The following is a 24,762-nucleotide window of genomic DNA, read 5'->3' as shown; positions in this document are numbered from 1 at the left end:
ACAGTCAGGAGGAAGGACATAGAATCTGCCTCAGAGTGTGAATTTAGTTGAGGATGAGTATTCTCAACTCAACAACGAGTGTTTCCATGTTTGAGCTTTTGTTACTGTTGGTGTTTTCAACTGTGGTTGTGGTTGGTTCCTATTCAAGTATTGGCTAGGTAGATGGTAGAGGGGCTTTCTGTCCCATTAGAATAAGGAACATTCTTCAGTCGTGTGCGTGTGCGTGTGCGTGTGCGTGTGCGTGTGCGTGTGCGTGTGTGTGTGTGTGTGTGTGTGTGTGTGTGTGTACTATGAGCATTAGACCTTAAGAAGGAGAAATTCAGGTTAGTTCCAGCTCCATCCTCTAAACCGGTATCTGGAGTGTAGGATGTCTTCAACAATAGGGTTTTTTGTTGTTGTTGTTGTTGTTGTTGTTTTTTGTTTTGTTTTTTGAGACAGAGTTTCCCTGTGTAGTTTTGGTTCCTGTCCTAGATCTCACTCTGTACACCAGGCTGGCCTCAAACTCAGAGGTCTGCCTGGCTCTGCCTCTCGAGTGCTGGGATTAAAGGCGTGTGCCACTGCTGCCTGGCAACAATAGGGTTTTACCTTCAGGTTCTGGAGGCCACCAAGGGCAACATCAAGAACTGCTATGAAGAGGGGATGGAAAAAGAGGAGGCTACTTTAACTGGGAGGAGACATGGAAGAAAAAGAGATGACTAACACTAAATATCTGTAGGGAAACGTTATTTTATAAGCTTTCTTAAAAGTACATACAATACATATGTGTGTGCGTGCATGTATACACACATATGGCTTAAATGGAGTTATACCACATGGTGCTAATATTACCCCCAAAGCCACAGACTGGCAAACCCCCCAGTACCAGGTGTGTAAAACCTCTCTTTGAATTGTTGGTCAGCAGAGTCCAAGTGACTCCCCAAAACAGTGTTCCATTTCTCTTGGGGGTGGGGGTGGGGCTGCCTGAGGGCAGTAGTACTCGCTGTACTAAGGCTGAAGGATAACCATGGAAACCAGATGCAGGGTTTGATTATTTGCCTCTGACCTGGCAAAGTGTTGGGTTTGACAAAAGATGCTTAATAGAAACACTCAAATTGACCCTTCTCATCACTCGGCTGCTTCGAACTCAATCAGGCCCTCATTATTATCAGCGTGATGTGAGCAAAGGCAGCCGTGATCATAGTTTTTTATAATCACTCCTTGAGCCAAATGTAATTTGCAATTTGTGGTATTGTATTATGAAACAATAAGGCATTAAAATGAGCAGAGCAAGAATTAGGAGCATGGCAGTGCAAAAGGACCCAGAGAAGGAGCCGGGAAGGAGAGAGACCCTCGGAATCACTCTGAGTGGACGTGACTGGTGTTGTTGCAAAAGAACGCATTTAGCAAAACCAGATTCCTGCTTTGTTTTCTTGTGTTTAAGTATATGAGAAAGTGTGTGTATGTCTATGGTGTGTGCACATTATCATAAAGTTGGTGTACTTAGAGGAGAAACAAACTGTAATTTGCATATCATTTGCATTCAAATGGTAGGGGTTATGGGGTTAGTGTGGCTTGATTACTAGTGTGGGTATGATATAAAAAAAATAAGGTATAGCAAGACTTATAAACACTTGGTGTGGTGCAGCAATTACTAATTGACCTCTTTTCATAAGAAGTCCCAGACACCGTGGCTTGTGTTCTGTGAGCTGATGGCTGGGCTCTACCACGTGGTCAACATGAACCTCATCCACCCCATGTCTTCAGAGCAGCCCTATGTGCAGGTCACCTATGATGTTGGAGTTACTGATGCTTTTGTCTCGTGTTTGGAAGGTTTATCTTCTGGGCCTTGTCCCCACTTACATCTTTATGTCTGTACCCCAGCTTTTATGTATTCTGTGTGTGTGTGTGTATGTGTGTGTGTGTGTGTGTGTGTGTGTGTGTGTGTGTTTTCCCCCTCAAGATCTTTTATTCTTAGACCAAATTTGATTTTGTGCTGACTTCCCTTCTATTATTTTCAGATTTTCTATTGGAGCTTTAATATTTCCTTGCTCCAAATGCATCTAGGGTTTCTGAAGCATCAGGTTCCCAGGTTATCAGTGCATCCTTGATTGGCTAACAGCTGGGGCAGGGTGGAGTGCACTCACAGGAACATTTAGTAGGACTTTGGAAAAAGAAATGACTTCCATCAAGGGCACATTGTACATCTAAGGCTAGGATAGGTTGGTTACTTTCTTTTAAAGAAAGTCACTTATTTTTCCCTGCATGCCAAGCAGCACACATTTAGTTTATTAAACCAATCAGACCAGCGCTGATGAGAACTGTACACAATCAAAAATAATGGCTCTGGAGTTTGTGAATTTGCTTGTAAAGAGCACCCCTGCTCCCCCATCACTGGGGGAGCCACACCCATCTTACAAAAGCATTGTCAAGTTGTCTTGTGCCCTTTCCCTTCTCATCATTGTTGATTACTGATGCCTTTTCCCCTCTAAATGGGAGCTTTCTGCTTTCCATAATCAGCCCCCTCTTTCTTGATTTCCCCCATCATTTCCACAATCTACTGCTGAGCAAATCAGCCACTTTCATAGTAGCGATTTCTCAAAATGTCACAAAACTGCACAATCATGACGAGAAGGACAGATTACAAATGACCGCCCCCACTTTGGTAAAGCAGCCTGGGCTACAGGAAGTATGGATGGATACAATGAACACTCTTTTTCCGATGAATGTGTGCTCCTCAGTCCTTGAAGTTGCTCCTTCTCAGTCGGGGCTGATCTTTGACAAGGCTTTGGCAGTGTTTGCATATGCCAGACTGAACTTTTAACATTTGGTGTGCCACTGAGAATACAAATGTTTGCAATGCCCTATGCGTGGCGAATGCACAGTTTCTATAATCCTCTCTAGTGCATGGGGCAGTTCTTGACCTGGCTTTGACTCCTAGTCTTCATAGAAAAGTTCTTTTAGGGACTGCTGTCCTACAGGTCACAATGCTATCAACAGTCCAGGATTATCACATGTGGAATATGTGTAATACTAGTGAGTAGAAGTGTTTTATACATGGGAGTGTGTGTCAGGAAGGATATGTATATATGTGGATATCAGACATCTACTTTATCACTCTATTTTTTTGAAACAAGGTCTCTCACCAGGATTGGGGCTTGCTGATTTCGCTAGACTGGCTGGCTGGCAAGCCGTGGGAATGCTCCTGTCTCTGCCTCCTCAGCACTGGGAGTACAGTTGCAGACCAGGGTTTTTGTGAGTGTGCTGGGGTTTGAACTTATGCCATCAGGCTTGCACAGGAAGCAATTTACGCTTGAAGTTATCTTCTCAACCTTTTCTCATGTATTTTAACAAGAAACAATCCAATCATCTGCTATGTACCTGACAACATGGAGGCTGTCTTTGGTTCCTCTAGACTGGGTGTCTCGGTTGGGTTGAGAGAGCGTTGGGTGAGAACTTGGGTATTGTTCACTTGCTGTCAGTAGATTACCCTGGGCTCCCTGCTCAGGGTCTCTCCTGTGGAAACAACAGCACTTCCCTCACAAGTTGATGTGGGAACTGTCGAGATAAAGTAAAGTAGCACGACTCCTCGTTGGTCTTATTAATAAAAACCCGGAGCCAGATATAAGGGTGAAAGCTGAAAGATCAGAGAAACAAAGTAGCTAGCCACTAGAGTGCTTTCCTCTACCAAATCCTCAACCGGAAAGAACACTGAGCTCCTGTCTCCTCCTTCCTTCTACTCCTTTTTCTGCCCGCATTACTTCCTGTCCCTATCAACCTAATGCTGGGATCAAAGGTGTGTGATCCCAAGTGCTGAGATCAAAGGTATGTGCCATCACTGCCTGGCTCTGTTTCTCTTTTAGACTAGATTAATCTTGTGTACCCCAGGGTGGCCTTGAACTCACAGAGATCCATCTGCCTCTGCCTCCCAAGTGCTGGGATTAAAGGTGTGTGCCACCACTGCCTGGCCTCTGTGGCTAACTAGTGACTTAGCTCAGCACTCTGATTTTCAGGAAAGCTTTATTTGTTAGATTACAAACAAAGTATCACCATAAAGCACAACATAAGAACTCAGTAAATTCCAGTTAGATGTAATTACATAATAAAATAAGCACCGTCAGGGGCAGGTTGTATGTCTTACTTAGGAAGTGCCCAGACTGAACTGCCAGCAGATGCTAGATTTTATTTTCTTGGGAGTGTTCAAGTTCAGGACCCCCTCCTAACCCCACCCGAGATATCTTAAACTAACCATGAGGTTCTCCAATCTGTAGTCCCAGTGACTTTGGATAGCTCCCAGAGGCCCCTGGGCCTCAGTTTATCATTCTGTCAGGTGATGACTGGACTGGAAGATGAATCTTTTGATTTCTAGAAACCTGTGAACATCTGTCTTCTGTGGTTAAGAATTAATAATAATAATAATAATAATAATCTACAAAGATGTATAGCTAGAGTTTTGTTTTCTTCATATACAATCTAGAGAGGCAAGCTGCTTAGTCTTACGGCAACTTAATAGGGCCTGTTTTGTTGATATTCATGGGAGACCACCCTTTCCTAAACAGAAATGGAGGATTGGGGCTTGGGAACAGAGGGAGGGTTGTGTGTATGTGTGTGTGTGTGGGGGGGGGGCTGCAGCCAGGATGTAAAATAAATACATACATTTCTATATTATAAAAAATCTAGAGAGGTTTGGATTTTAAACAAAGTAAGTTTGCAAATTATGTTCAAGACTGCAAGGGCATGTCAATTAATGTCTTCATTACCGTGTCAAGACCCCTGGGCAAGGCAGTTTAAGGAAGGAAGGTGTATTATGGTTCACAGTCTATAGGTCTATCGTGGCAGGTAAGGCATGGTGGCAGTTTTCTGGGGCATGGTTTTCCATATAGCATTCACAGGCATTTCACACTGAAACCCCAACTAAGTGATACATTAAAGGGAGTTGATAAATCTAGAATGCAGGAAAACCCATTCCTATCACCAGAATCAACTGGAACTGGTTTTTCTAGAGCAACTTAGGGCCAAAACGACTCTGGGAGATTCCGGCCTCGGCAGCTCTAGAGCAGTGATGGCCGAGGCCGGTGGTTTGTTTCGACGGGGTAAGGTGTACTCTGCATCGAGTGGGGACTAGGCTGGGGGTGTAGTCTGCTAGCTGCGGTCTTCAGCTGGCTTGCTGGGCAGCTGATGGACCCGAAGGGTCTTCAGAGCAAATGGCAGTATTATCACTGCCAGCAGTGTCAAAGGCAGCATACATTGCGGGCATGCTGCCAAGGAAAGCAAATGAGAGGTTCCAGAAAGAAAAAAACGGATTCTCAGGTAGAGGAAATGATAGGATGAAGCACAGTAGGTCACGGATCGGGAAATGATGAGCAGGATACAGGACCAAGACTTCCAGAGCTTCACAGTGGTGCCTGGTTGGAGGTGCCAGTCTCTGTGGTCTGGGGCCAAATTCATATTTGATCCAGTTGAGACCTCTTCTACAGCCATAAAGTTTCATTTGTTCTAGCCTACGTGTTTCCTGAGGTAAATAGTCAGACACACATCATGGCAAAGTCCTCCTGAGTCACAGAACCCTGGGAATTAGCAGTGAAATATCAGACTTCAATGACATTTCACTTGGGTTTTTTTCTTTTAAGAAAATATTATTTTAAGACCTATTCTTCAAAGACTGTAAAATAATTGGTTCTGGGGATGCTATTTTTATATATGGCAGCATGTTTTTACAACTTTCTTTTTACTGCATCATGTTTTAAAACACTGTTTGGGGGAAAGCCCTCTCTTCACAACCAATGGGCGTTTTTGTTTTATCTAGAACAGAGCACTGTGTTATCATTCAGCATGATTTTTCTAAAGGATTCTAAATTTAGTAGCAGTAGAAGGATCACAGTTTAAACGGCAAGCTATTTCAGCAACATTTATACCGCCTCACTGAAAATGAAAGCAGTGGTCTAATATCAAGGAGAACGTAGCAGCGTTAATTGTTAGTGGTGGTTTTTCTGCACAGAAATGACCGTTTGGGCGTCTATTTGGGGGTTCTTTTACTTGATTTTAGCTTTTCTCTTCATGACCAAAGGCATTTCTTGCCCACCTCTTTCCCATAACCACTCTCAGGTGGCCTGGCTTTCATTGTGGATCTCAGATCCATTATGCAGCTGATCTGAGATCAGTGTGACATTGGAAAGTGGCCATCTGTCAGTCACTCACCCCTGGCTTATAAAGAAGAATATATACATAACTGAGTCTTTCCAACTCCTTAGTTCAGTGGTAGACTATTTGTGTAGCATACATAAGGCCTGGGTTTTAAACACATGCACAAATCAATCAATCTCAGTTTTCCCCAGTAGGATTACTCAATGCACAGACGTACATTATCTTCTTAGTGAGAGTAACTTGAATCGCTATGACAACAGTGTGTCATTTGAGGGACATTTACACACTGAAAACTAAATGACTGTAATCATTTACCTTTATAGCTGTCTAATTATAAGTAAATACAAAATGTATTTGTTTGAACTTAGGCATTTTTGTATGTGTGTATATGTTTGTTTGTGGGTGATGGTCAGAGGACAGCCTCAGGGGGCATTCAGCCACTAGACATTGCCCCTCCCTGCCCTGTGTGTGTCACTGGATAGTAGCCCTGTCTTCCAAACCTTAGAGGCAACAATGATTTTCTGTCGTGCCTGTGGCTTCCCCATCTGCGAATCCTGGTATTTCTGTCTATTAACCCCTCCTTCCCTCTTTGCCCCCCAATACACCTGATGTATGCCACAGTTTCTGACAACCCCCCTTCAAGGACTCAGCTTCTTACTCTATAACTATTATTATCAGATGCCACCCAGTGTCAGTCCTGGATTTGGGGCCATTGTGGCTCCTCAAAGAAAATCATCCTCTCTTGCCTCAGGTCCCTTGTGCTAGCCCTTTCCTCGTGTTACTTACGACAAGATTGTATATATTCCAGGCTAGCCTCATGCTTAGTGTGAAGCTGAGAATGACCTTGAACTTCTCTTCCTCCGCCAATGCCTCCCAAGTGCTGGGATTAGGTGTGTGCCACCATGCTTAGTTTATGGGGTGCTGGGGGTGGGACTCGGGCACCGTAGTCAAGCCCTTTTCCAGCTCGGGCCCCAGCCTCAGCCCGTATTGCCGACGCCCCAGCATGGCTGGCTCTGACATGACTGATCTGTGCTCAGTGTCATCTTCTCAGGAAAGCCATCTTTAATTCTCTAACATAAAATCTCTGGCTCACTTTGTCCTTCCTCACACCCAGCACGGTGTGCTCCCTCCCCAGCGCATTCTGCTGTCACCTAAATACAAGCTGGAATAGAGGCCCCATGGTGCCACAGTGACATGGCATGTTTTCTGTACTGCCTGTAGCTCGGGACTATAGATAAAGCAGCTCTTACGCAAGCAGATGCTCAATAACGTTGGTGAGTGGCTGAGCATGATGATTGAGGTGATGCTCCCTAGGATGCATGTTTTCTATTCATTGTTTGATTCATTCATTCTCTAAAGTTTAACTTTATAATGCTTAACTCCCAGAATTAATGTGTGTGTGTGTGTGTGTGTGTGTGTGTGTGTGTGTGTGTGTTTATATCAGTTTAAAGTCCCAGTACACGTTTTATCCTCTGTAAAAAGTGGGCTGATTTTTTTCTTTTTCCCTTTCTTTCGCTTCCTTCCATTCCCAGTTGTAGTTTTCTATCTACTTTCTAAAGACGATCAAATGTCAAGGACAGATTTGCTTTATAGAATTAACTTATAGCCAGGTTTGATTATTTTCTCACGTTAGAATATGTAATTTTAAATGAACAGTGGTGATAATATGTGGACTTTTTCTGGCATAATATTGTAGTGTGTGTTGATGTTTATAAACCCTTTGACTAATACAGTGTACCTTAAGTACTGTCCGAGGTCTGTACTAGATATTTCCTGTGTGGCTGGGTGTTTCAGATGAGGTTTATACTAATAAGAAATGACCTGTACCACTAACCAGCCAATCAACCTGTGACTTGAAATCTTTTTCTTTTATCTGTCAACTGTACATGGCTTTGCTCTTCTCATTTCGATGTGGGATTGTCTCTGTCAACCTGATTCCTGGCCTCTTTGCCAGCTGGCAGCTTTAGAGAGGGAGTCATAGGCCCACTCTGTCATCACCAGCAACCTGAAAAGCTCCCCTAATCTCTGGGTAGAACCAGGTCCCTTTGGCTCTGATGCAGAAAAGAATTTCAGGGTGAGCAAAACAGTGTTGGAGTTTATTTAAAAAGCAGAAGGCACTCAGGGAAGGACTATGGTACCCCTGAGAGGGTGGCATAGGCTTCTTAAGAGTCACAGTGCATTAAAGGATACTTTAAACAAGGATCTTGAACGTGGTAGGGCAAGGGGACTAAGAGAACATAGTTGTTCAAGGGAAGAATAAGGCATACCCAAGGATGGATAGGGGGTTCTCCAGGGAGTGTTCCCCTTCAAATGTCCCAGTGGTAACCACGGACAGAATGTTGGAAACTCTGGGAATGTTGTTACTCAGTGGATTTCTAAGGAGCCCTCTCCTCCTTTAACTCTGTTCCCTTTTTATAACTGAGATTATAGGATGGCTGCAGATGTGGCGGGGATACAATTGCAATCTGATAAAATTGTACAAGTGGTTTTAGGATATGCCCTCTTACTGTGAAGGGGGTTTTGGATGAGATTCCTAAAAAAATCACAGGTCTGTAGCTGGAAAGGGAGAAAGACCTTTAGCAAATGTTATTTGTGTTCAATTCTTGATGCTTAGCTGGATAGAGGCTTCAACCACGCTGGGATGCGGAGTTTTCCCTCTTGTGCCTGTGATTTTTGCCCTTCTGTCCTGTGTCACCTCTTCAGATAGAAAGACTCAGCCCTCCCTGCTCCCCCCTTTTTATTAATGAGCATTTCTTTGTGCAACTGTGTGCCTCAGATTTCTTCGTGAGACAGCTGGTGACTTGACAGTCCTCATGCATGAATCTGATGGGAGACCATGGCAGGCAGGCATTGCGGGGCATGTGGGCTTTTTAGAGAGGAAAATAACAGCAGGAACAGGAGTCCATATGAAGCTGGAAGCATCTGTGAGGTTTTGGATGCCAGCATAGACTAGCATGGCATTTTCTTAAAAGCCCTGGGGTCGGCATCTATCCTCAGCAGTGTACGGACCAAGGCCAAATCACATGTGCATGCCTTGGATTTGGTTTCGATCAGAGGTAGATTTCTAAGGGATAACTTCCCCCTGCCGTTGCTCACTGGACTGGGGAGAGTGTTTGGTGAAGACACTCTCAAAGCTTTCAGTTTACTAAGCTCCAGTCTAGCGGTGTGAATTATCCTCTGTGCTTTAAACCCTGCAGACGTTTGTCAGTTTTTAAACTATGATGAATGTTCCCAATAAGCCTACCCGTTGAAAATAAAGAAGAATCATTGCTTATGGAGAGATCATTAACTAGATGATTTTGGATTCTCAGTCTTCAGTCCTAAGAGGAGCTCCCTCTGTGCAGCTTTTTATTTTTTCTTTCTTTCTGGTGTCTGAAGTGTTCAGCCTGTCATTCTGCACATTTATTTCCTTGTTTCATGGGATCAACTGCAAGTCTTTCTTCTGTTGTTTGTGAGACAGATTAGTTCAGGTTGACCTTGAACTCTTTCTGTAGATAAGGATGACCTTGAACTTCTTACATCTCTCTCTCTCTCTCTCTCTCTCTCTCTCTCTCTCTCTCTCTCTCTCTCTCTCTCTCTCTTTTGGAGGGGGTAATGCTACAGATGGAACCCAGGGTTTCATGCATGCTGGGTAAGCACTCTGCCAACTGGACCACTCCCCAGCCCCTCAGAAAAATAAACTGATTAACCTTGCTCAGCTTTTTATTTTGTTTTGTCAAACAACACACACACACACAAAAAAAAAAAAAAAAAAAAAAAAAAAAACAACATAGACACTGGGGGGCTGGAGAGTGGCCCTTCAAAAAGGTTTTACCTGGAATATTCTAACTAAAATTTAATAGAATTTTCTAATTGAAGATGATGCACTCGGGAGTCATCTGGGCCACACTGTGGGAAACCTAGCCATCTCACTAAGTATGTGTGTATTTGAGAAAGGACAACTCACTGTGTGTGTATTGACCAGGTAGAATTTTTCATTACCAACAGGTTTGGCAAACATCGAAAAGATGACAAGATGGAGAAAATGGGTCGAGTCAAAATCCAGGACTCCTTCACGTCAGAAGAGGACAGGGTGCGGATGAAGGAAGAGCAGGAGAGGTAGGCCTCAGAAGTACCAGCACCTGCCCAGGCAGAGGTGCCGCCCTCACTCATGGCTTCCTGTCTACTGCTTTTATCTTAAAGGCAAATAGTTTGCACTCAGCTGTAATATCTGTGATGATTGTGAATTAACGGAGCACAAAGGAAGGCTTTTAAAATGAAAAAGCAGGAACTTTTCTATTCGTTTGAACCTGAGTGAAATTTTATGGTTTCAGTTAACATGTTTTACATAGTGAACGGGTATACATTAATACTGAACTTCTCTATTTATTAGGTTTCTTTGTGTGTGTATGTGTAAATTATGTGCATCTATACATGTCCATGGGGATGTGCATCCATGTGGAAACCCAGTGTCTTCCTCTGTTGCTCTTTATTGTTCTGTTCTGTTTTGTTTTTTGAGAAAGGGTCTCTCACTGAACCTAGAGCTGACCAGCAAGCCTCATCTCCATCTCCCCAGTACTGGGATTATAGGGGAACATTTTTATTCATCTTTCTCTGGGGAATTTCGCTTTTCATTTCTCTTTGTTTTGAATGGAGCAGTTATTCTGTTCTTTAGCTTCCCAGTAAAACGTAGACATTGGGGGTGGTGGATAACAAAACACAGAGTTTGAATGTATGATACATTTGCATTTACTTCAGTATTTATTTTTATTTACTTTCTAATCTGTTTACTTATCTCTTTATCTTTGTTAGTTCTAAGAATGGAGCTCAGGGGCTCATACATGCCAGACATTCTGTCATTGAGTTGACTCTAGCCCCTAATTTTCCTTTGAATGTGTTGTACTGTGTTAGGCAGGGCTTCTGTTTGTCTGTGTGTTTATTCGTTTGTTTTAGTGTGTATTCATCGCACAGTCAGTTTCATTGTGTTGCTATATGTGTACCTGTGATGCACTGTGCTCACAGTCACACCTCCCAGTGGACTCTTGTACATCCTTCCTCCACCCCATTCTTCTTCCCTAACAGTCTCCATCATGTCCATGCTATGAGTTTCTTTCTCCTAAACATAGAACATACTAGGTCAGTGTATGGACTCACGTCATCCGCAGATGTCCAAGTTACTTAGAGAGCAGATGGCGTGATGGGAAGAAATGCTCTGCTTCTGTGCCTTGAAATTGGCCAACACTGCACAATCTTTCATAGTCTAGACATGCTTGCTTTGCAGTTAGGTGGCTTCTGTACTTCCCTGCAGAATTCTATCAACATTTCCAAGATACTTTCATAATACACAGTCAAATATGCCCAACTAAACAACGAGTTTAACATCACAGCTTCATTTATGTTAATAATTTGCTCAAAGCATGGTTCATTTCTCACTTTGACTTTTAATCTATCTCTGTGCCTATATGATGCAGTATTCTGGGAACTCAGTTGGTCATAGTAAATTTACAGTGTATGTGGGCTTAGAACAAGTCACTTTGAAAAGTGACTGGTCCAAAAAGAAGTCAGTTGCATTCAGAAATTTGAGCAAGTTATGGCTCTTTATATTTTAATACTTTTAAAAGTATGTTTTATATGAACCGTGGGTTTATAACAAACTGGTGCTGATGGCCGTACACTGGGTGTTTGATGTTTATGATGGTGCTGAGTCACAGTGCATCCTTAGTGCTTTCACGGATGCTTCTCACACTGCAAGCTTGATCCTTGTGATGGGGTGCTTAGTCCCATTGTGTATCTGGTGCTTGTGGTGTGTGCTAAGTCTTCTTTAGTCACACTGTGTCTTTAGTGCTTTCATGGATGCTTCTCACGCTCCAAACTTGATCCTTGTGATGGGATGCTAAGTCCCATTGTGTGTCTGGTGCTTGTGGTGTGTGCTAAGTCTTCTTTAGTCTGTTTCCTCTTCTGTGCTGTTTTTGCTGTTAGCCGTGCTGTTTTGAGAAGGAATACTGTCGCTTCCTGGGGAAAATATGATTGGAAAAATGGATTAAAAAACACAAACCAGAAAAGAGCATTCTCCCCATAGCCTCACCCTCTCTCTCGCTGCAGACACATTCCTTCTATAACAGCATTTTATACTGGAGTATTTGAGTTCTAGAATTTTTGGTTGATCTACATCAAATATAGAAGCTGTAATTCCTTCATTAATGCTTCATGACATGTCCTCCAAACCAAAGTGTTTTCTTGCCTGCACACACTTATGAATCCCATTACTAAAGAAGTAAATATTGGAAAATGGAAAGGACTATGTCTATGGTATTTAAATGTTATCCGTAAAATGCTGGTCTGTTCTGATGGTGGACATGAGCTTGGCTCTTCGGAGCCTGGGCCTTTGTTTAATAGGGCTTCATTCCTGCGCACGTCTTCTTGCCTTGCTGCCCACACAGCAACCAAACCACTGTCTTGTGTTTAATTTTTCCATGAGTGTAGGTTTAATTTAATGAATATCAGTAAAATGAGTATTTTAGAGAGAGATAATGCAAGGACTGTATTTCCAGAGTGAGACTTCTGCATAATGGAACAGTATGTTGGAGCAAATGGTTCTCACAGAAGAACCACATGATCATAAGATCATTATGAAGGTTTTAAGACAACCAACAACTGTATAACATGAAGCAACTAAAACATTTTCAAATTGTTTTCTGCTGAACTAATCTTTTTTTTTTTTTTTTTTTTTTTTGGTTTTTCGAGACAGAGTTTCTCTGTGTAGCTTTGCGCCTTTCCTGGGACTCTCACTTGGTAGCCCAGGCCGGCCTCGAACTCACAGAGATCCGCCTGGCTCTGCCTCCCGAGTGCTGGGATTAAAGGCGTGCACCACCACTGCCCGGCTGCTGAACTAATCTTAATATGTTCCTCTTTTGTAAATATTAACCACGTGTTTATGTGCATGGTCATGTGTGGCAAACTAGTTATAGAACTCAGAGTGTTTTTGTCATGTTAAACGAGTTCTCTGCCACTGAACTACAATCTCACCACACACATACACACACACACACACACACACACACACACACACACACACACACACCATTAAAGTTGCTGGATACAGTGGCTTACACCCATATTTATAGTAGAAGGCTAATGCAGGACAATGAATAGCTCAAGGCCCCCTTGTCCTGCCTTACTAGAAAAGGGATTGGGTATGTGTTTAGTTGACAGAGTGCCTGCCTGGTACACAAAACCTTGGCTTTGATCCCCAGAGTTGCATAAACCATGTACAGTGGCATACACATATAATCCCAGCACTCAGGAGTAGAGGCAAGAAGATCAGAAATCCAAGGCCATCTGTAGATGAATTGCTAAATCCTTCATCTTCAGCTAGTTCAAGACTAGCTATGAATACATGAAGACCCTGTCTCAGAGAAATAAATAAAATCCAAGGCGGGTGGAGAAGGGTCTCTAGAGGGTTGAAAGTACAGCTCAGTGGTAGAGTATGTATTTAGCATGGATGAAATCTTGAGTTCAATTCCCAGCACGAGAAGATTTTTTTTTTTTTTCAAGACAGGGTTTCTCTGTGTAGCTTTGCGCCTTTTCCTGGAACTCACTTGGTAGCCCAGGCTGGCCTCGAACTCACAGAGATCCGCCTGGCTCTGCCTCCCGAGTGCTGGGATTAAAGGCATGTACCACCACCGCCCGGCTAGAATTTAACTGATTATTTAATTATTCTAAGGCCAATTTCTGTTTCTTAAAGTTTTTTTTTTTTCCTCTTTAAATTGTACCATGGAGACAGGCTTGGTATTGGTATTTAATCCCAGCTATTCAGAAGACCAAGGCAAGTGGATCACAAGTCCAAATCTTGCTTAGAATAAGTTCAAGGATGGCCTGGACAACTTAATAAACCCTATCTCAAAAGAAAAGGGGGGGAGGGGCTGGAGAGATGCCACAATGTTAAGACCACTGACTGTTCTTCCAGAGGATCGGGGTTCAATTCCCAGCACCCACATGGCAGCTCAGAGCTGTCTGTAACTCCATTTTGAGGGGACCTGACATCCATGGCAAAACATCAATGCATATAAAATAAAAATAAATACATTAAAAAAAAAAGCTTGACTGGGGATATAGTTCAGTGGTAGAGTACTCACATTGGCCCCAGATCCAATCTCAAACCTCCCCATGGATGATTCTCTGCATCAAATTCCCCTGTTTTGGAAGTAGGGGCATTTTGTATGTAGCTGGGAGATTTCAACCAAGCATAGACTTTATCTGTACCTACTCTGGATAAATAAAGACTGTGCTCAGTCACAAATGTGTTCTCTTCATGTCTCTGTGCTGCAATTAGTGCTAAAAGCCATTTATTATAAAAGCACAAATACTAATGAATAGAAATGTTAGAAGAACAAAATCTTGTATGCTTTGTCCCCATCACACATCATCCATTTTAATTAGAGAAAGGGGTGGTGGGCACTGTGACAGAGTCTGGAATTAAAATCATTAATTGATGTCAAGCCGAAGAGAGACAGTTAGCAAGAATCCAGTGACAGCGGGAACAGGATTTACATTACTGCTTTATTTAGTGTATTGCATCATTTTGTGTATTTTTGCTACACAGCATCAATGCAATTTCATTGTAATAGAAAGGAATCTTTTTTTTCCTGCAAAGAGAGAGGTGTGAATATGTGTTTGAAGAAAATAGCAAATCAAAGTAAGTTCTTTCTTTTTTTTTCTCAAAACCTGATAAAAAGTTTTAACTGTTGTTTTAGTTTTAGTTTTTTTTTTTCCTTGCACTTAAATGATGGGGAACAGTGTGAGATGTTTTTGTAGGTGTCGGCCAGTGTAGCTATAGTTGCCTGCGTTCATTTAAAGCTTGAGTAGTTGTTAAGTGGGAAGGGTAGGCAGAGATGCATAAAGCAAGAGAGGTTTATTTGTCACACTGCATTTGGAGGCACCAGTTACCACCATAGTCACTGATGGCTAGCCCGAGACAAATGGGATGGATAAGGCTGAACAAAACCTAACTGTTCAGAAACATGAATAACCCCTACATCTCAGAGATAATTTGTGACCTCAGGGTCTCCATAAAAGAATAGAGGGGTATTCTTTATAGCAGTGACCATCTGGAACCATTAGGGGCTCAGCTGCAAGGTAATGGGCTTTTTCATTATTATTATTTTATTTTCATAAAGAAACCATGATATTCTTATTAGGACATAGAAAATATTTTCTCCCCTGAGCCAAATATTTTTTCCTGAAGTAAGTTTTTCCACCAAGAATGAATATATGTAGCATGCAGATACAACCTAGGAATGTTGCAAAGTCCCTGTCCATGAGATTTGGCCATGAACAAGATGTGAAGGGTGAATTTTAAAAGGTAAGAAGGAAAATCACTTGGTTTTCTTTTTTGTAGTTGGGTGTTTGTTTTCGTTTTGCTTCTTTGATTTTGTTTGACAGGCGTTCATGTAGCTCAGGCTGGCTGGACTGCATTTCGCTATATAGCTGAGAAAGAACTTCTGATGCTCCCCCGCCCCCCCCCCCCCGCCGCCGCCGCCCCCCCCCCCCCCCCACACACACACACTGTTTCCTGAATGCTGTCTCTCCAGGGATGCAGCAGCATACTCTGCTTGTGAGGTGCTGGGAATAGAACCCAGCGCCTGTACCACTCAGCTACATTTCCAGAACACTCACACTTTTTATATTTAATTTTGCTTTTTTAATTAGGCTTTTAAAATTTATTTTGCTTGTAAATTTCCCAAAAAAATTTGCACGCACACACACACACACACACACACACACACACACACACACACACACACAGAGGGTGTGTTACTGGTTTTTAAAAATCACCTTCCCAGTGCCATTTGGGCAGGAAACCTCCTTGGTGTTCATTTGTAGAACAGGGGTGCGGACCAGCTCCACCACCACCACCCTATGTAGCAGTAGTCCACATATGGGTGTGCTGACATGCTAACACTGAGGTTTTATCATCAGGATGAGCTACAGGGTGGAAAGGAACTCTGGGGCTAAAACACACAGGTGACAACAAGATTATCCAAAAGAATGGATTTCCATGATTGGTTTTTAGAGGGGACTCCTGAGGGGACGGCTGTTGTTCTCTGCGTTCAGGGACTGCTGGTGATCACCTACAGGGTACAGATTTGAATACAAGGACAAAAAATGGAGTTGAGCTAGGTTTCACAGATAGCATCTCATGCTGATCAGCACTCTTCCAAGAAACTGGCCTCTTAGAACTTGTCGCCTGAGACTGAGGAGATGGTTCAGTGGGCAAACTTCTTGTTACACAAGATGAGAACCTGAGCTTAGTCCCCAGTATTCCTCTAAAAAGCTCAGTATGGTTCTGCAGGCCTGAAATCTCAATCCTGGGGAGGTGGAAAGAAGATCAACTGGCCCTCACTGGATAGCTAGTCCAGCTGAATTGGTGAGCTCCGGTTCGGTGACAGATGCAATCTCAAAACATAAAGTCGAAGGCAATTAAGGATGGCATCTGACTGGTTCATGTCTGACCTTGTGCACACACACAGGAACACACCATCCACCCACACACATACAAAGGAAAATGGCCCCCAATGAATATTCGTTTCTATGTAGTTTGGAAAGACCATTCCAATCCAGGCCCCATCAGCAATGTTGAGAAAGTGATGCACAAGAAGATTGGGGTGGCACTTCAGATTCGGGACTCCTGGGGAACCCATGTATGTGCCCTCTTCCTGATGATAGCTATCCGAGAGCTGGAGAGCCCCACTTTTAATGAGCTCAGGGTCATGTGCAGTTGCACAATTCATTTATAAACCATCTTAGGCCATTCTTTTGAATTTTTGAAGGCTCTAAATTAAGAGCTTCAGCTCTGTGTTTATATTGTTTTTCTTCCCCCCCCCCCACCAAAATTTCATCAGGTTCCCAAACTTATGTGAGCCTTGGCATAGCAGAGCTGGATTGTATCCTCTCCTGCTTGGAAGACCAAGGCAGGAACACTGTCAGTGCCAGGTGAGCCTGAACTTCTTAGCAAGACCCGAGCTCAAACGTTCAGTGGAAGAAAGAATGGGCCAGGGAAATGGTTCAGTGGCAGAGCCCTTGCCTGACATGTGTGGGACCATGGATTCCATACCAGCACCATGAGAGACAGAGATAGACTGACTGATGTGAATGCCCAGGACTCCTGACTATGGCCTTTAATGAGATAGATGATTGTCTTAAAGTGGCCACATGTTATAAAATAGTAAAGTGGGTTTTTGGTTACATAATAATAGAGATTAAGGTTAATGTTCTGGTAAGCTAAAAAATAATGGTTCATTTCTTTCTGGTAGTTGTTTAGGTTTTTTTGTTTTGGATTTTGTTTGTTTGTTTGAACCTGAGTTGAGAAAACAGTATGATGCAAAGAATAAAATTATCTCTTAACTGTGCAGCACTTGCATTTTGGATACCCAATAATAAATTGATTTTTATAATTATGTCCTTGACTATCATAATTGTAGAAGGGAATGTAATAAAAATCTGCTCTTTGCTTTACTAAATTGACATTAGAATTCGTGTCACGGTTTCTCTTGTGAATATTCTACAGGAACCCTGGTATAGAATCTAGGACTTTCCCAGGAGAATGTCTTAACCTTTCGGCTTATTCCATCTCTAACAAGGCCCTGGCTTCCGACTCGGGAGGTTAAGGTGTTTCTAGGGAGTTTGAGCACTTTGAAAGCGTCTTGGTGATCCCCATGCTGGGAACGGTTAACTGAAGTCCTGTCAGAGGTCAAGTGCTGTCCCCTTTTCAGAGGGTCTTCCCACGAAATGCCGAGTGAGGCACATTAAGTACTTGCCTCTCCTTGCTGGAAAATAAGAAAAAACGGGTGAGTTAGAGGGCTCGGCATGTAAGTATTTGTTCACAACTCTGAGCACTTGAGCTAGATCCCCAGAACCACGATGGGCAGAAAGAACCCCACCTCTACGTGTGCACCGTTGCATTGAGTATACACACACACACACACACAAAATAAAAAAACTTAAAAATTAAAAGGAAAAGAAAAACAAGAGAAATCTGACCCTTTGTAATCAATATTAGGCATATATTTGGAAAGCCAAATGTGACAAAAGCCAAGAAAGAAAAGTGAGGACTTTGGTTGTCATGTGATAATCTTTTAGCTTCCCCCGACCCAAACCTTTTTATTTTGAAGTTATTTTTGATTTAGAGGAAATGACAAAGAACTCATCAGGCCTCATGTTCCCCTTATCCAGATTCTTCCCATGGGTCACACTGCTTATCACTATAATATGATGACCATAGCCCAACACACTGACCCAGAGACAAAATACGTCCGTAGTTTCCAGAAGCATAGAAGGTCTTAACCGCTGTCGAGAAAAGAAGTTACTGTACCTCAGAAAGCCCCTCCCCTCCCCAGGCCTCCCTTGCTGAGCCCTGGAAACTGGAAGCTTCTTCCTGCCTCTGTACTGTCATTTGGGCAGTGTGTTGGAGAGGAAGTCACACTGGAGGTAGCTGTGGAGGTCGCTGTTAATGTATTGTCTTACTCTGGGGTGATTCTGTCTGCTCTGTGAGGTAATCATTTGTTCCTGGGAACTGCCGAGCCGGGGCATTCTGTGACAGGGACATGTCACAGTTTGTGACATATTGTTGTTATTTTCAATTTTTAAATAAAGTGATCACAAACAGTCGTGCACGTACTTTTGCATGGATATAGGTTTTATTTATATAAATGCTCAGGTGTGCAATTGACAGGTCTGATGGTAATGCGCATTTAGTGTTTTGTTTTATAAATTATATAAATATTTTTAAAGTTATTTCATTTATTAAAACTTTGTTATAAATGATTTGCAAATAAAAAACATCTTGAAGCAAAATTAACCAAACCCACGTTCATAATTCTCAGTGAACTTCTGTACAATTAGAGCAGCCATTCTGAAGCAATGGTGTTTTACATTGAGGTTTACATTTTCACTACCAAATACATTTCTGTGCACTTATTCACCACCAAAAATCTAAAAATACATGACAGAGTTAAAACTAGAAAAACAGTCAGTTTTAGATCCTCTTTCATGACTCAAGTGCCCATTGCCTAGTTGAGTCCTTCCTCATCACCTAGTGTTTATCTGTTCCTGTTGTCCTTTCTGTGTGTTATAATGTACCCACATGTACGTGTGTTTACACACACACACACACACACACACACACACGTTATAGACTAGGGTCTACATATGAGGGAGACCATGCATTTTTTAAAATTTCACATATTCTAAGTCTGTCCATTTTCCTGAAAGTTTTGTTGTTTCTTTTTTCTTCAGAGTTGAATAGTATTCCAGCTTAGGTATGTACTAGATTTTCATTATCCATGTACCTGCTGTTGGACAACTGGGTTGGTTTCATTTCCTTATTATAGTAAAGCAGCAATAAATACGAGGACACAAATATCCCCATAACAGGGTGCGGAGATCTCTGGGTATGTTCCCAGGAAAGGAAGATCCGGGACAAATGGAGTTCTATTTTATTTCTAGGGGGAATCTCCACACTGAGTTCCATAATGGCTATGTTCATTTGCACTCCCCCAACAGTGAATAACGGCTCCTCTTTCTGGACATCGTCTCCGACATTTATTGTCAGGTTTCTTGATGACATCCATTCTGACCGGGCTGAGGTGGTATCTTAGGGTACTTTCAATTTGCATTTCGCTGGTGGCTAGGATTGTTGAGGACTTCCTAACAAAGTTTCTCATTCTCTCTTTCTTAACCATCTATTCAATTCATTAGCCCATTTGTTGACTGGAAAGCTTTATTTACTTGGTGTTACTTTCTGCAATTCTTGGTAAATCCTAGCTATTAGCCCTTTGTCTGAAGTGTAGCTGGTAAAGATTTTCTCCTATCCAGTGGGCTGTCTGTGTTCTCTGCTGGTAGCTTCTTTTGCTGTGCAGAAACTTTCTAGTTTCATGTGGCCCCGTCTGTTGACACACAGGGACAGACAGTTCATGTGCTCTTGAACTTGCAATAACTGTAATGTAGACTGTGAGGTGTTTGTTGGAGGGACAGACCCACAGAGCAGTTATTATATTAGGATCTACAATCTGAAGTGTGGTTCTTCTTGTATTAGTTACTTGTTTTGTTGCTGCTGTAAAATTCCTGAGAAAAGCACACACTAAGGAGGAAGCCTTCACGTTGGCTCCCAGCTTGAGGTTACTACGGTCATCATGGTGGGGAAGGCATGCAGGAAGAGTCTGAGGCAGCTGCTCAGATGCACCTGTAGTCAGAAAGTGGAGATGAATGCTGGGGCTCAGCTTGCCTTTTCCTCCACCATCACGTTTAGAATGTCTCTTCCCACCTCCTTTAACCCAATCCAGAAACTTCACAACAGGTTACATACACCCAGAGATCTGACTGGTGATTCTAAGTCCTGTCAAGTTGAAGTTGACAGTCAAGGTTAGCCACCATCTAATTGTTCTTTGTTTCCCATTATTTATTCTAGCCTTTGTCTTTCCTCATGCATATTACACATGGTGTATTTATGCATGCAATGTTAAAGATCAAAGTCTGGGCTCACAGATGCTCAACACAGACTTCCACTGAGCTACACCCCCAGCCCAAAGTGGATTGTAAAATAATCTCATCAGTAGCTATAGAAATTTTGCTGGGTTTTTATAGGACTTGCAGTGAGCCTAAGTATCACTGTAGGGAGAATTGACCACTTGGAGAAACACTTTTATTAAGCTTAGAGGAGGTCCTGCTGTAGTATTGTTTTCTGAGGATTTTTGTCATAATGGGGGTAAACTTGTCAAATGCTTTTGCATCATTTAATAGAATCATGTGACTTTTTTTTTTTTTTTTTAAATCTAGTCTAGGCCACATTCTTGTGATGAGCCCACTTGGTCATAGTGTATGATTGTTGAATTCTGTTCACTAATATTCTGTTGAGGATTTCTGCCTCCAGCTTTATTTTCTTATTTCTTCTCTCTCTCTCTCTCTCTCTCTCTCTCTCTCTCTCTCTCTCTCTCTCTCTCTCTCTCTGTGTGTGTGTGTGTGTGTGTGGTGTGCACATACACAGATGGCATTGTCTCCATATGATTTGGGTACCTTTTCTGGGTTCTTTTCAATATATATGCAGGTGGCATTTATGCAAACAGACGTCTAGTTCAAATATGAAGAAAGGTAAATACAATGAAACGTTAAAATGAGTCTTCAAATGCTACTCCACAGAAATAAGTCTTCACTGCTTTTTACATTTTTATTTTGACATGGCTGTACTTACGTCTAGTGCACAGTATGACACTCTCACACATGGTATGACACTCTCACACATCAAATCAGGGAGGTGACTGTACCATGTTCTCAAACACTGCATTCAAATCCTGTCCTCTGTTTCCAGGTACACATTGCTGCTAGCTGAGGTCACTGCCCAGTGCCACAAAAATGAGATTCCAACCTTCCTTCCTGGTTGTGACTTTGACCTCTCTGCAACCTCTCCCCATCCCCCACGCAGCCCTGCTCCAGCCTCTGGCAGCTACCCTTTGACTCACTGCTGAGAGATGTCTGTCTGTGCATCTGGCTTCTGTCACTGGGCATGATGCCCTCTGACCTCATTCACACCGCCCTAACAGATAGAATCCCATTCTTTACATGGCTGAATAGTATTCATTTGTATATATACCCCACATTTTCTTTATAAGTCTATCCATTTTTGAGCACTTAGGTTGATTCCCCATTAAAACTATTGTGAAAAGTGCTACTGTAAACACATGGATTTTTATGGTGCATAGCTCTTTAGCAAACCACTTTTTGTCTTAAAAACACCCAGAGTCAGTGCTGAGAGATGGCTCAGTGACTGTGAGAACACAGTCCTGAGTTCAATTTCCAGCACCCACGTTGGTTGGCAAAGATTGTACCTGTAGCTCCAGCTCCGGAAATACAATGCCTCTGGTTCCTCTGGGCACCCATACATAAATGTAAATACCAACACGGAACTGGAGTATAAAGATGATAATAAGACATCAAACTTATGTTTAAGCAGTGGTGACCTGCTGGGTATGTGCATGGTGATTCTGGATGTTTCAGAGAGCCTCTGTAGTATTTTCCTTCAAGTTTCATAGACATACATCCCCAGGATAAGGGTACTTTCCCCCACCTCCTTGCCAGAGTCGATTGCTTTTAGATAAGCAATTAAATTCATCAATGTGTAATGAAAATACTTCCCCATCAAAAATTATCAAAATTTAACTGAGAATTGTTGTTTTTTAATTAGGGCAAAAATTAATATCAATATAATTTGAAGGGGGTCTTTGTATGAAGTAATTTAATAAGATCTCTAAATCAGTAAAAATGATCATTTAAGATCTGTTTCTAGTTTTCATGCAGGCAGTTTTTAATTTCAGAATTTGATTGTGTGGGTATCTTTTCTGTCCTTGATCCATTCTGGAATTCCGTTCTGTCTGAAAAACTTGAAATCAAAACCAGTGTCTCTGATGGGAGGTTTTCCTGCCGTTGATGCAATAGGGAGCGCACTCGTGCTGAAGTCCCCCAGATCCTCATGTCTGCATGGCTTTTCTTTGAGTGGTGTGTGTTCATTAGACCTGCACATACATGCAGCTAAGAGACAGGTAATAGACGGATAGTGTATGTGTAACTTTCTAAAATTACTTTTTGTCTTTAAAAATCAGAAGTAATGTCCAAGTAGAGTGTGAGTGTGTTAAGTATTTAGAAAGCAGTTTGACACCAAATTAAATGAATAAAACAACAGTTGGAGATTGCCTTGTAGCTCCTGTGACCTTGCCAGCCATGGGCTTTTGACCAGGTTTATAATATCAGGCAGTACATTTTACCCAAGGGGCAGGACTCAAATTCAACCCAAAGAGCAGTTGACTGTATGTGTGACCATGTGCTCATTCACATTTGTGGGTGTGCATGGAGATGCTGGAGTCACCATTAGCTGTCATCTTCTGTCACTCCCCACCTGGTCTTTCACTGAAACTGCAGCTCACCGATTTGCTACTCAGCAACCCCAGGGGTTACCCTGTCTCTCCTCAGGGGTTACTGGTACCTGCCATCCTGCTTGTTGTGCATACTGGGGCTCAAACTCAGTCCTCAGCAGCAGGGACTTCACTGCCCGAGCTGTTTCTGAGACCCCTTGTCTTTATTTTTTGATGTCAGCTAATCAGTGTGAGTTCACTGTATCACTGAGTCATACTGCCAAGAACAAAATGGTTATGTTTAGTGTTTATGGCATTGCATGAGAATCTAAAATGTGCGTAAATGATCACTCATAACACACCTCCACTATAACTACATGAAACAAAATACATGCCTCAACACAGCTTGATGAAGAATCCCGTATTCGCTTCATAGAAAAGGAATAATTTCTCCTGCTTCAGCATTGTTCCAATTTTACAGGATTCAAGCCAAAACTCGAGAATTTAGGGAGCGGCAGGCTCGAGAGCGCGACTATGCCGAAATCCAAGATTTCCATCGAACATTTGGCTGTGATGACGAGTTGCTGTATGGGGGCATGTCATCCTATGAAGGCTGCTTGGCTCTCAATGCCAGACCCCAGAGCCCAAGGGAAGGGCACCTGATGGACACTTTGTATGCACAAGTGAAGAAACCACGGAGCTCCAAACCTGGGGACAGGTAGGTGCTGGTAGTCATAGCTTTGCGTCTATGCCGGGCACAAGATTGCTTGTCGGCATTGTGAAATGTTGGTTATTACCTGCCTGTAAAATGCTGTTGTGTCTGAAGGTATTGAGTTGGCACAAATCAATGGCTAATGGAAAGAACAGCAAGAAGTTTTGATTGCTTTCCTTACAGTTCCAGCCTGGCTCACCCTGGTCTTCATGTCCTTTGGAATTGACCTGCCCCTGGCTTACAGCTTAGATCAAAGTCAAACTCAACCTTAAGCAATGCATTCTCGTCTTGCTAGAGGGGCTTCTGGATAGGATAACTAAATGTAGGGACATTCATTTGGACTGTGACTTAGAAGGGCCCCCTTGGGGGTGGCATAATTTTATACTATGAAAGAATTAGTAAATAAGGACTATAATACATCTGCTCTACAAGAGGCTTATTAGGCACCATAGGCTTCAGGTCTGATATGTTTATCAGTACAGCAGACAGAATGAAATGCCGATTGTGTTTTAATGGTTATCTAGTTATTTAACTGAGTCTGTGAGCCTATATTACTGACATACACTTATTAAGGCTCTATGTACTGCTGCTATACTTACTTCAAATGGTGATATACATATTTCAGATTTTAGCTGAAATAATCTTGAATGGATCTTTCCCACCCCTCCCTTTATAGACTCAAACACCATATGGAGTTTAGCTTTGAAGAGAATAATTCTCATTTCCTTTCATATCAAACATGTGCACACTATTGTCATAAACAATACGCCAATCGTGTTATAAACGTCGCTTATTGCTCTCTATGGCAGCTGGGCTTTGTAAATTATAAATGGTTTTACTTAAAAACAGTGTTTCTGAAGCATTTATGTGCATTAGGCTTGCCTGAAAGGCTTCTCGTAACACTGACTGACTGTTTTGATGCAGGAGGTTGAGGATGGAGTTCAAGAACTTGAATTTTTTAGGATCCCCTAATTGATGCTGGCCCTGCAGGCCTTGGTTCCGAGTCCTCTGCAGGACACAGTCGGTGGACTCTGGTGATGATTCCTCACTTCA

At 42.4% G+C, this 24,762-nt stretch overlaps 1 protein-coding gene across 3 annotated transcripts in view; it reads left to right on the top strand.

Annotated features, from left to right (window-relative positions):
• Pard3 (par-3 family cell polarity regulator) overlaps positions 1-24,762 on the top strand; it is a 559,217-nt gene that overhangs the window by 398,479 nt on the left and 135,976 nt on the right. For all 3 annotated transcript variants that reach the window (XM_059263788.1, XM_059263787.1, XM_059263786.1), the window contains exons 21-22: positions 10,108-10,218; positions 23,479-23,715. In XM_059263788.1, coding sequence (XP_059119771.1) covers positions 10,108-10,218; positions 23,479-23,715 — 348 coding nt within the window. The remainder of the gene's footprint in view (positions 1-10,107; positions 10,219-23,478; positions 23,716-24,762) is intronic.

Source organism: Peromyscus eremicus, chromosome 5 (assembly GCF_949786415.1).
Source record: "Peromyscus eremicus chromosome 5, PerEre_H2_v1, whole genome shotgun sequence".
Lineage (NCBI taxonomy): Eukaryota > Metazoa > Chordata > Mammalia > Rodentia > Cricetidae > Peromyscus > Peromyscus eremicus.
Note: the sequence above shows the minus strand (reverse complement) of the source record. Positions and strands in the feature narration are given on the sequence as shown.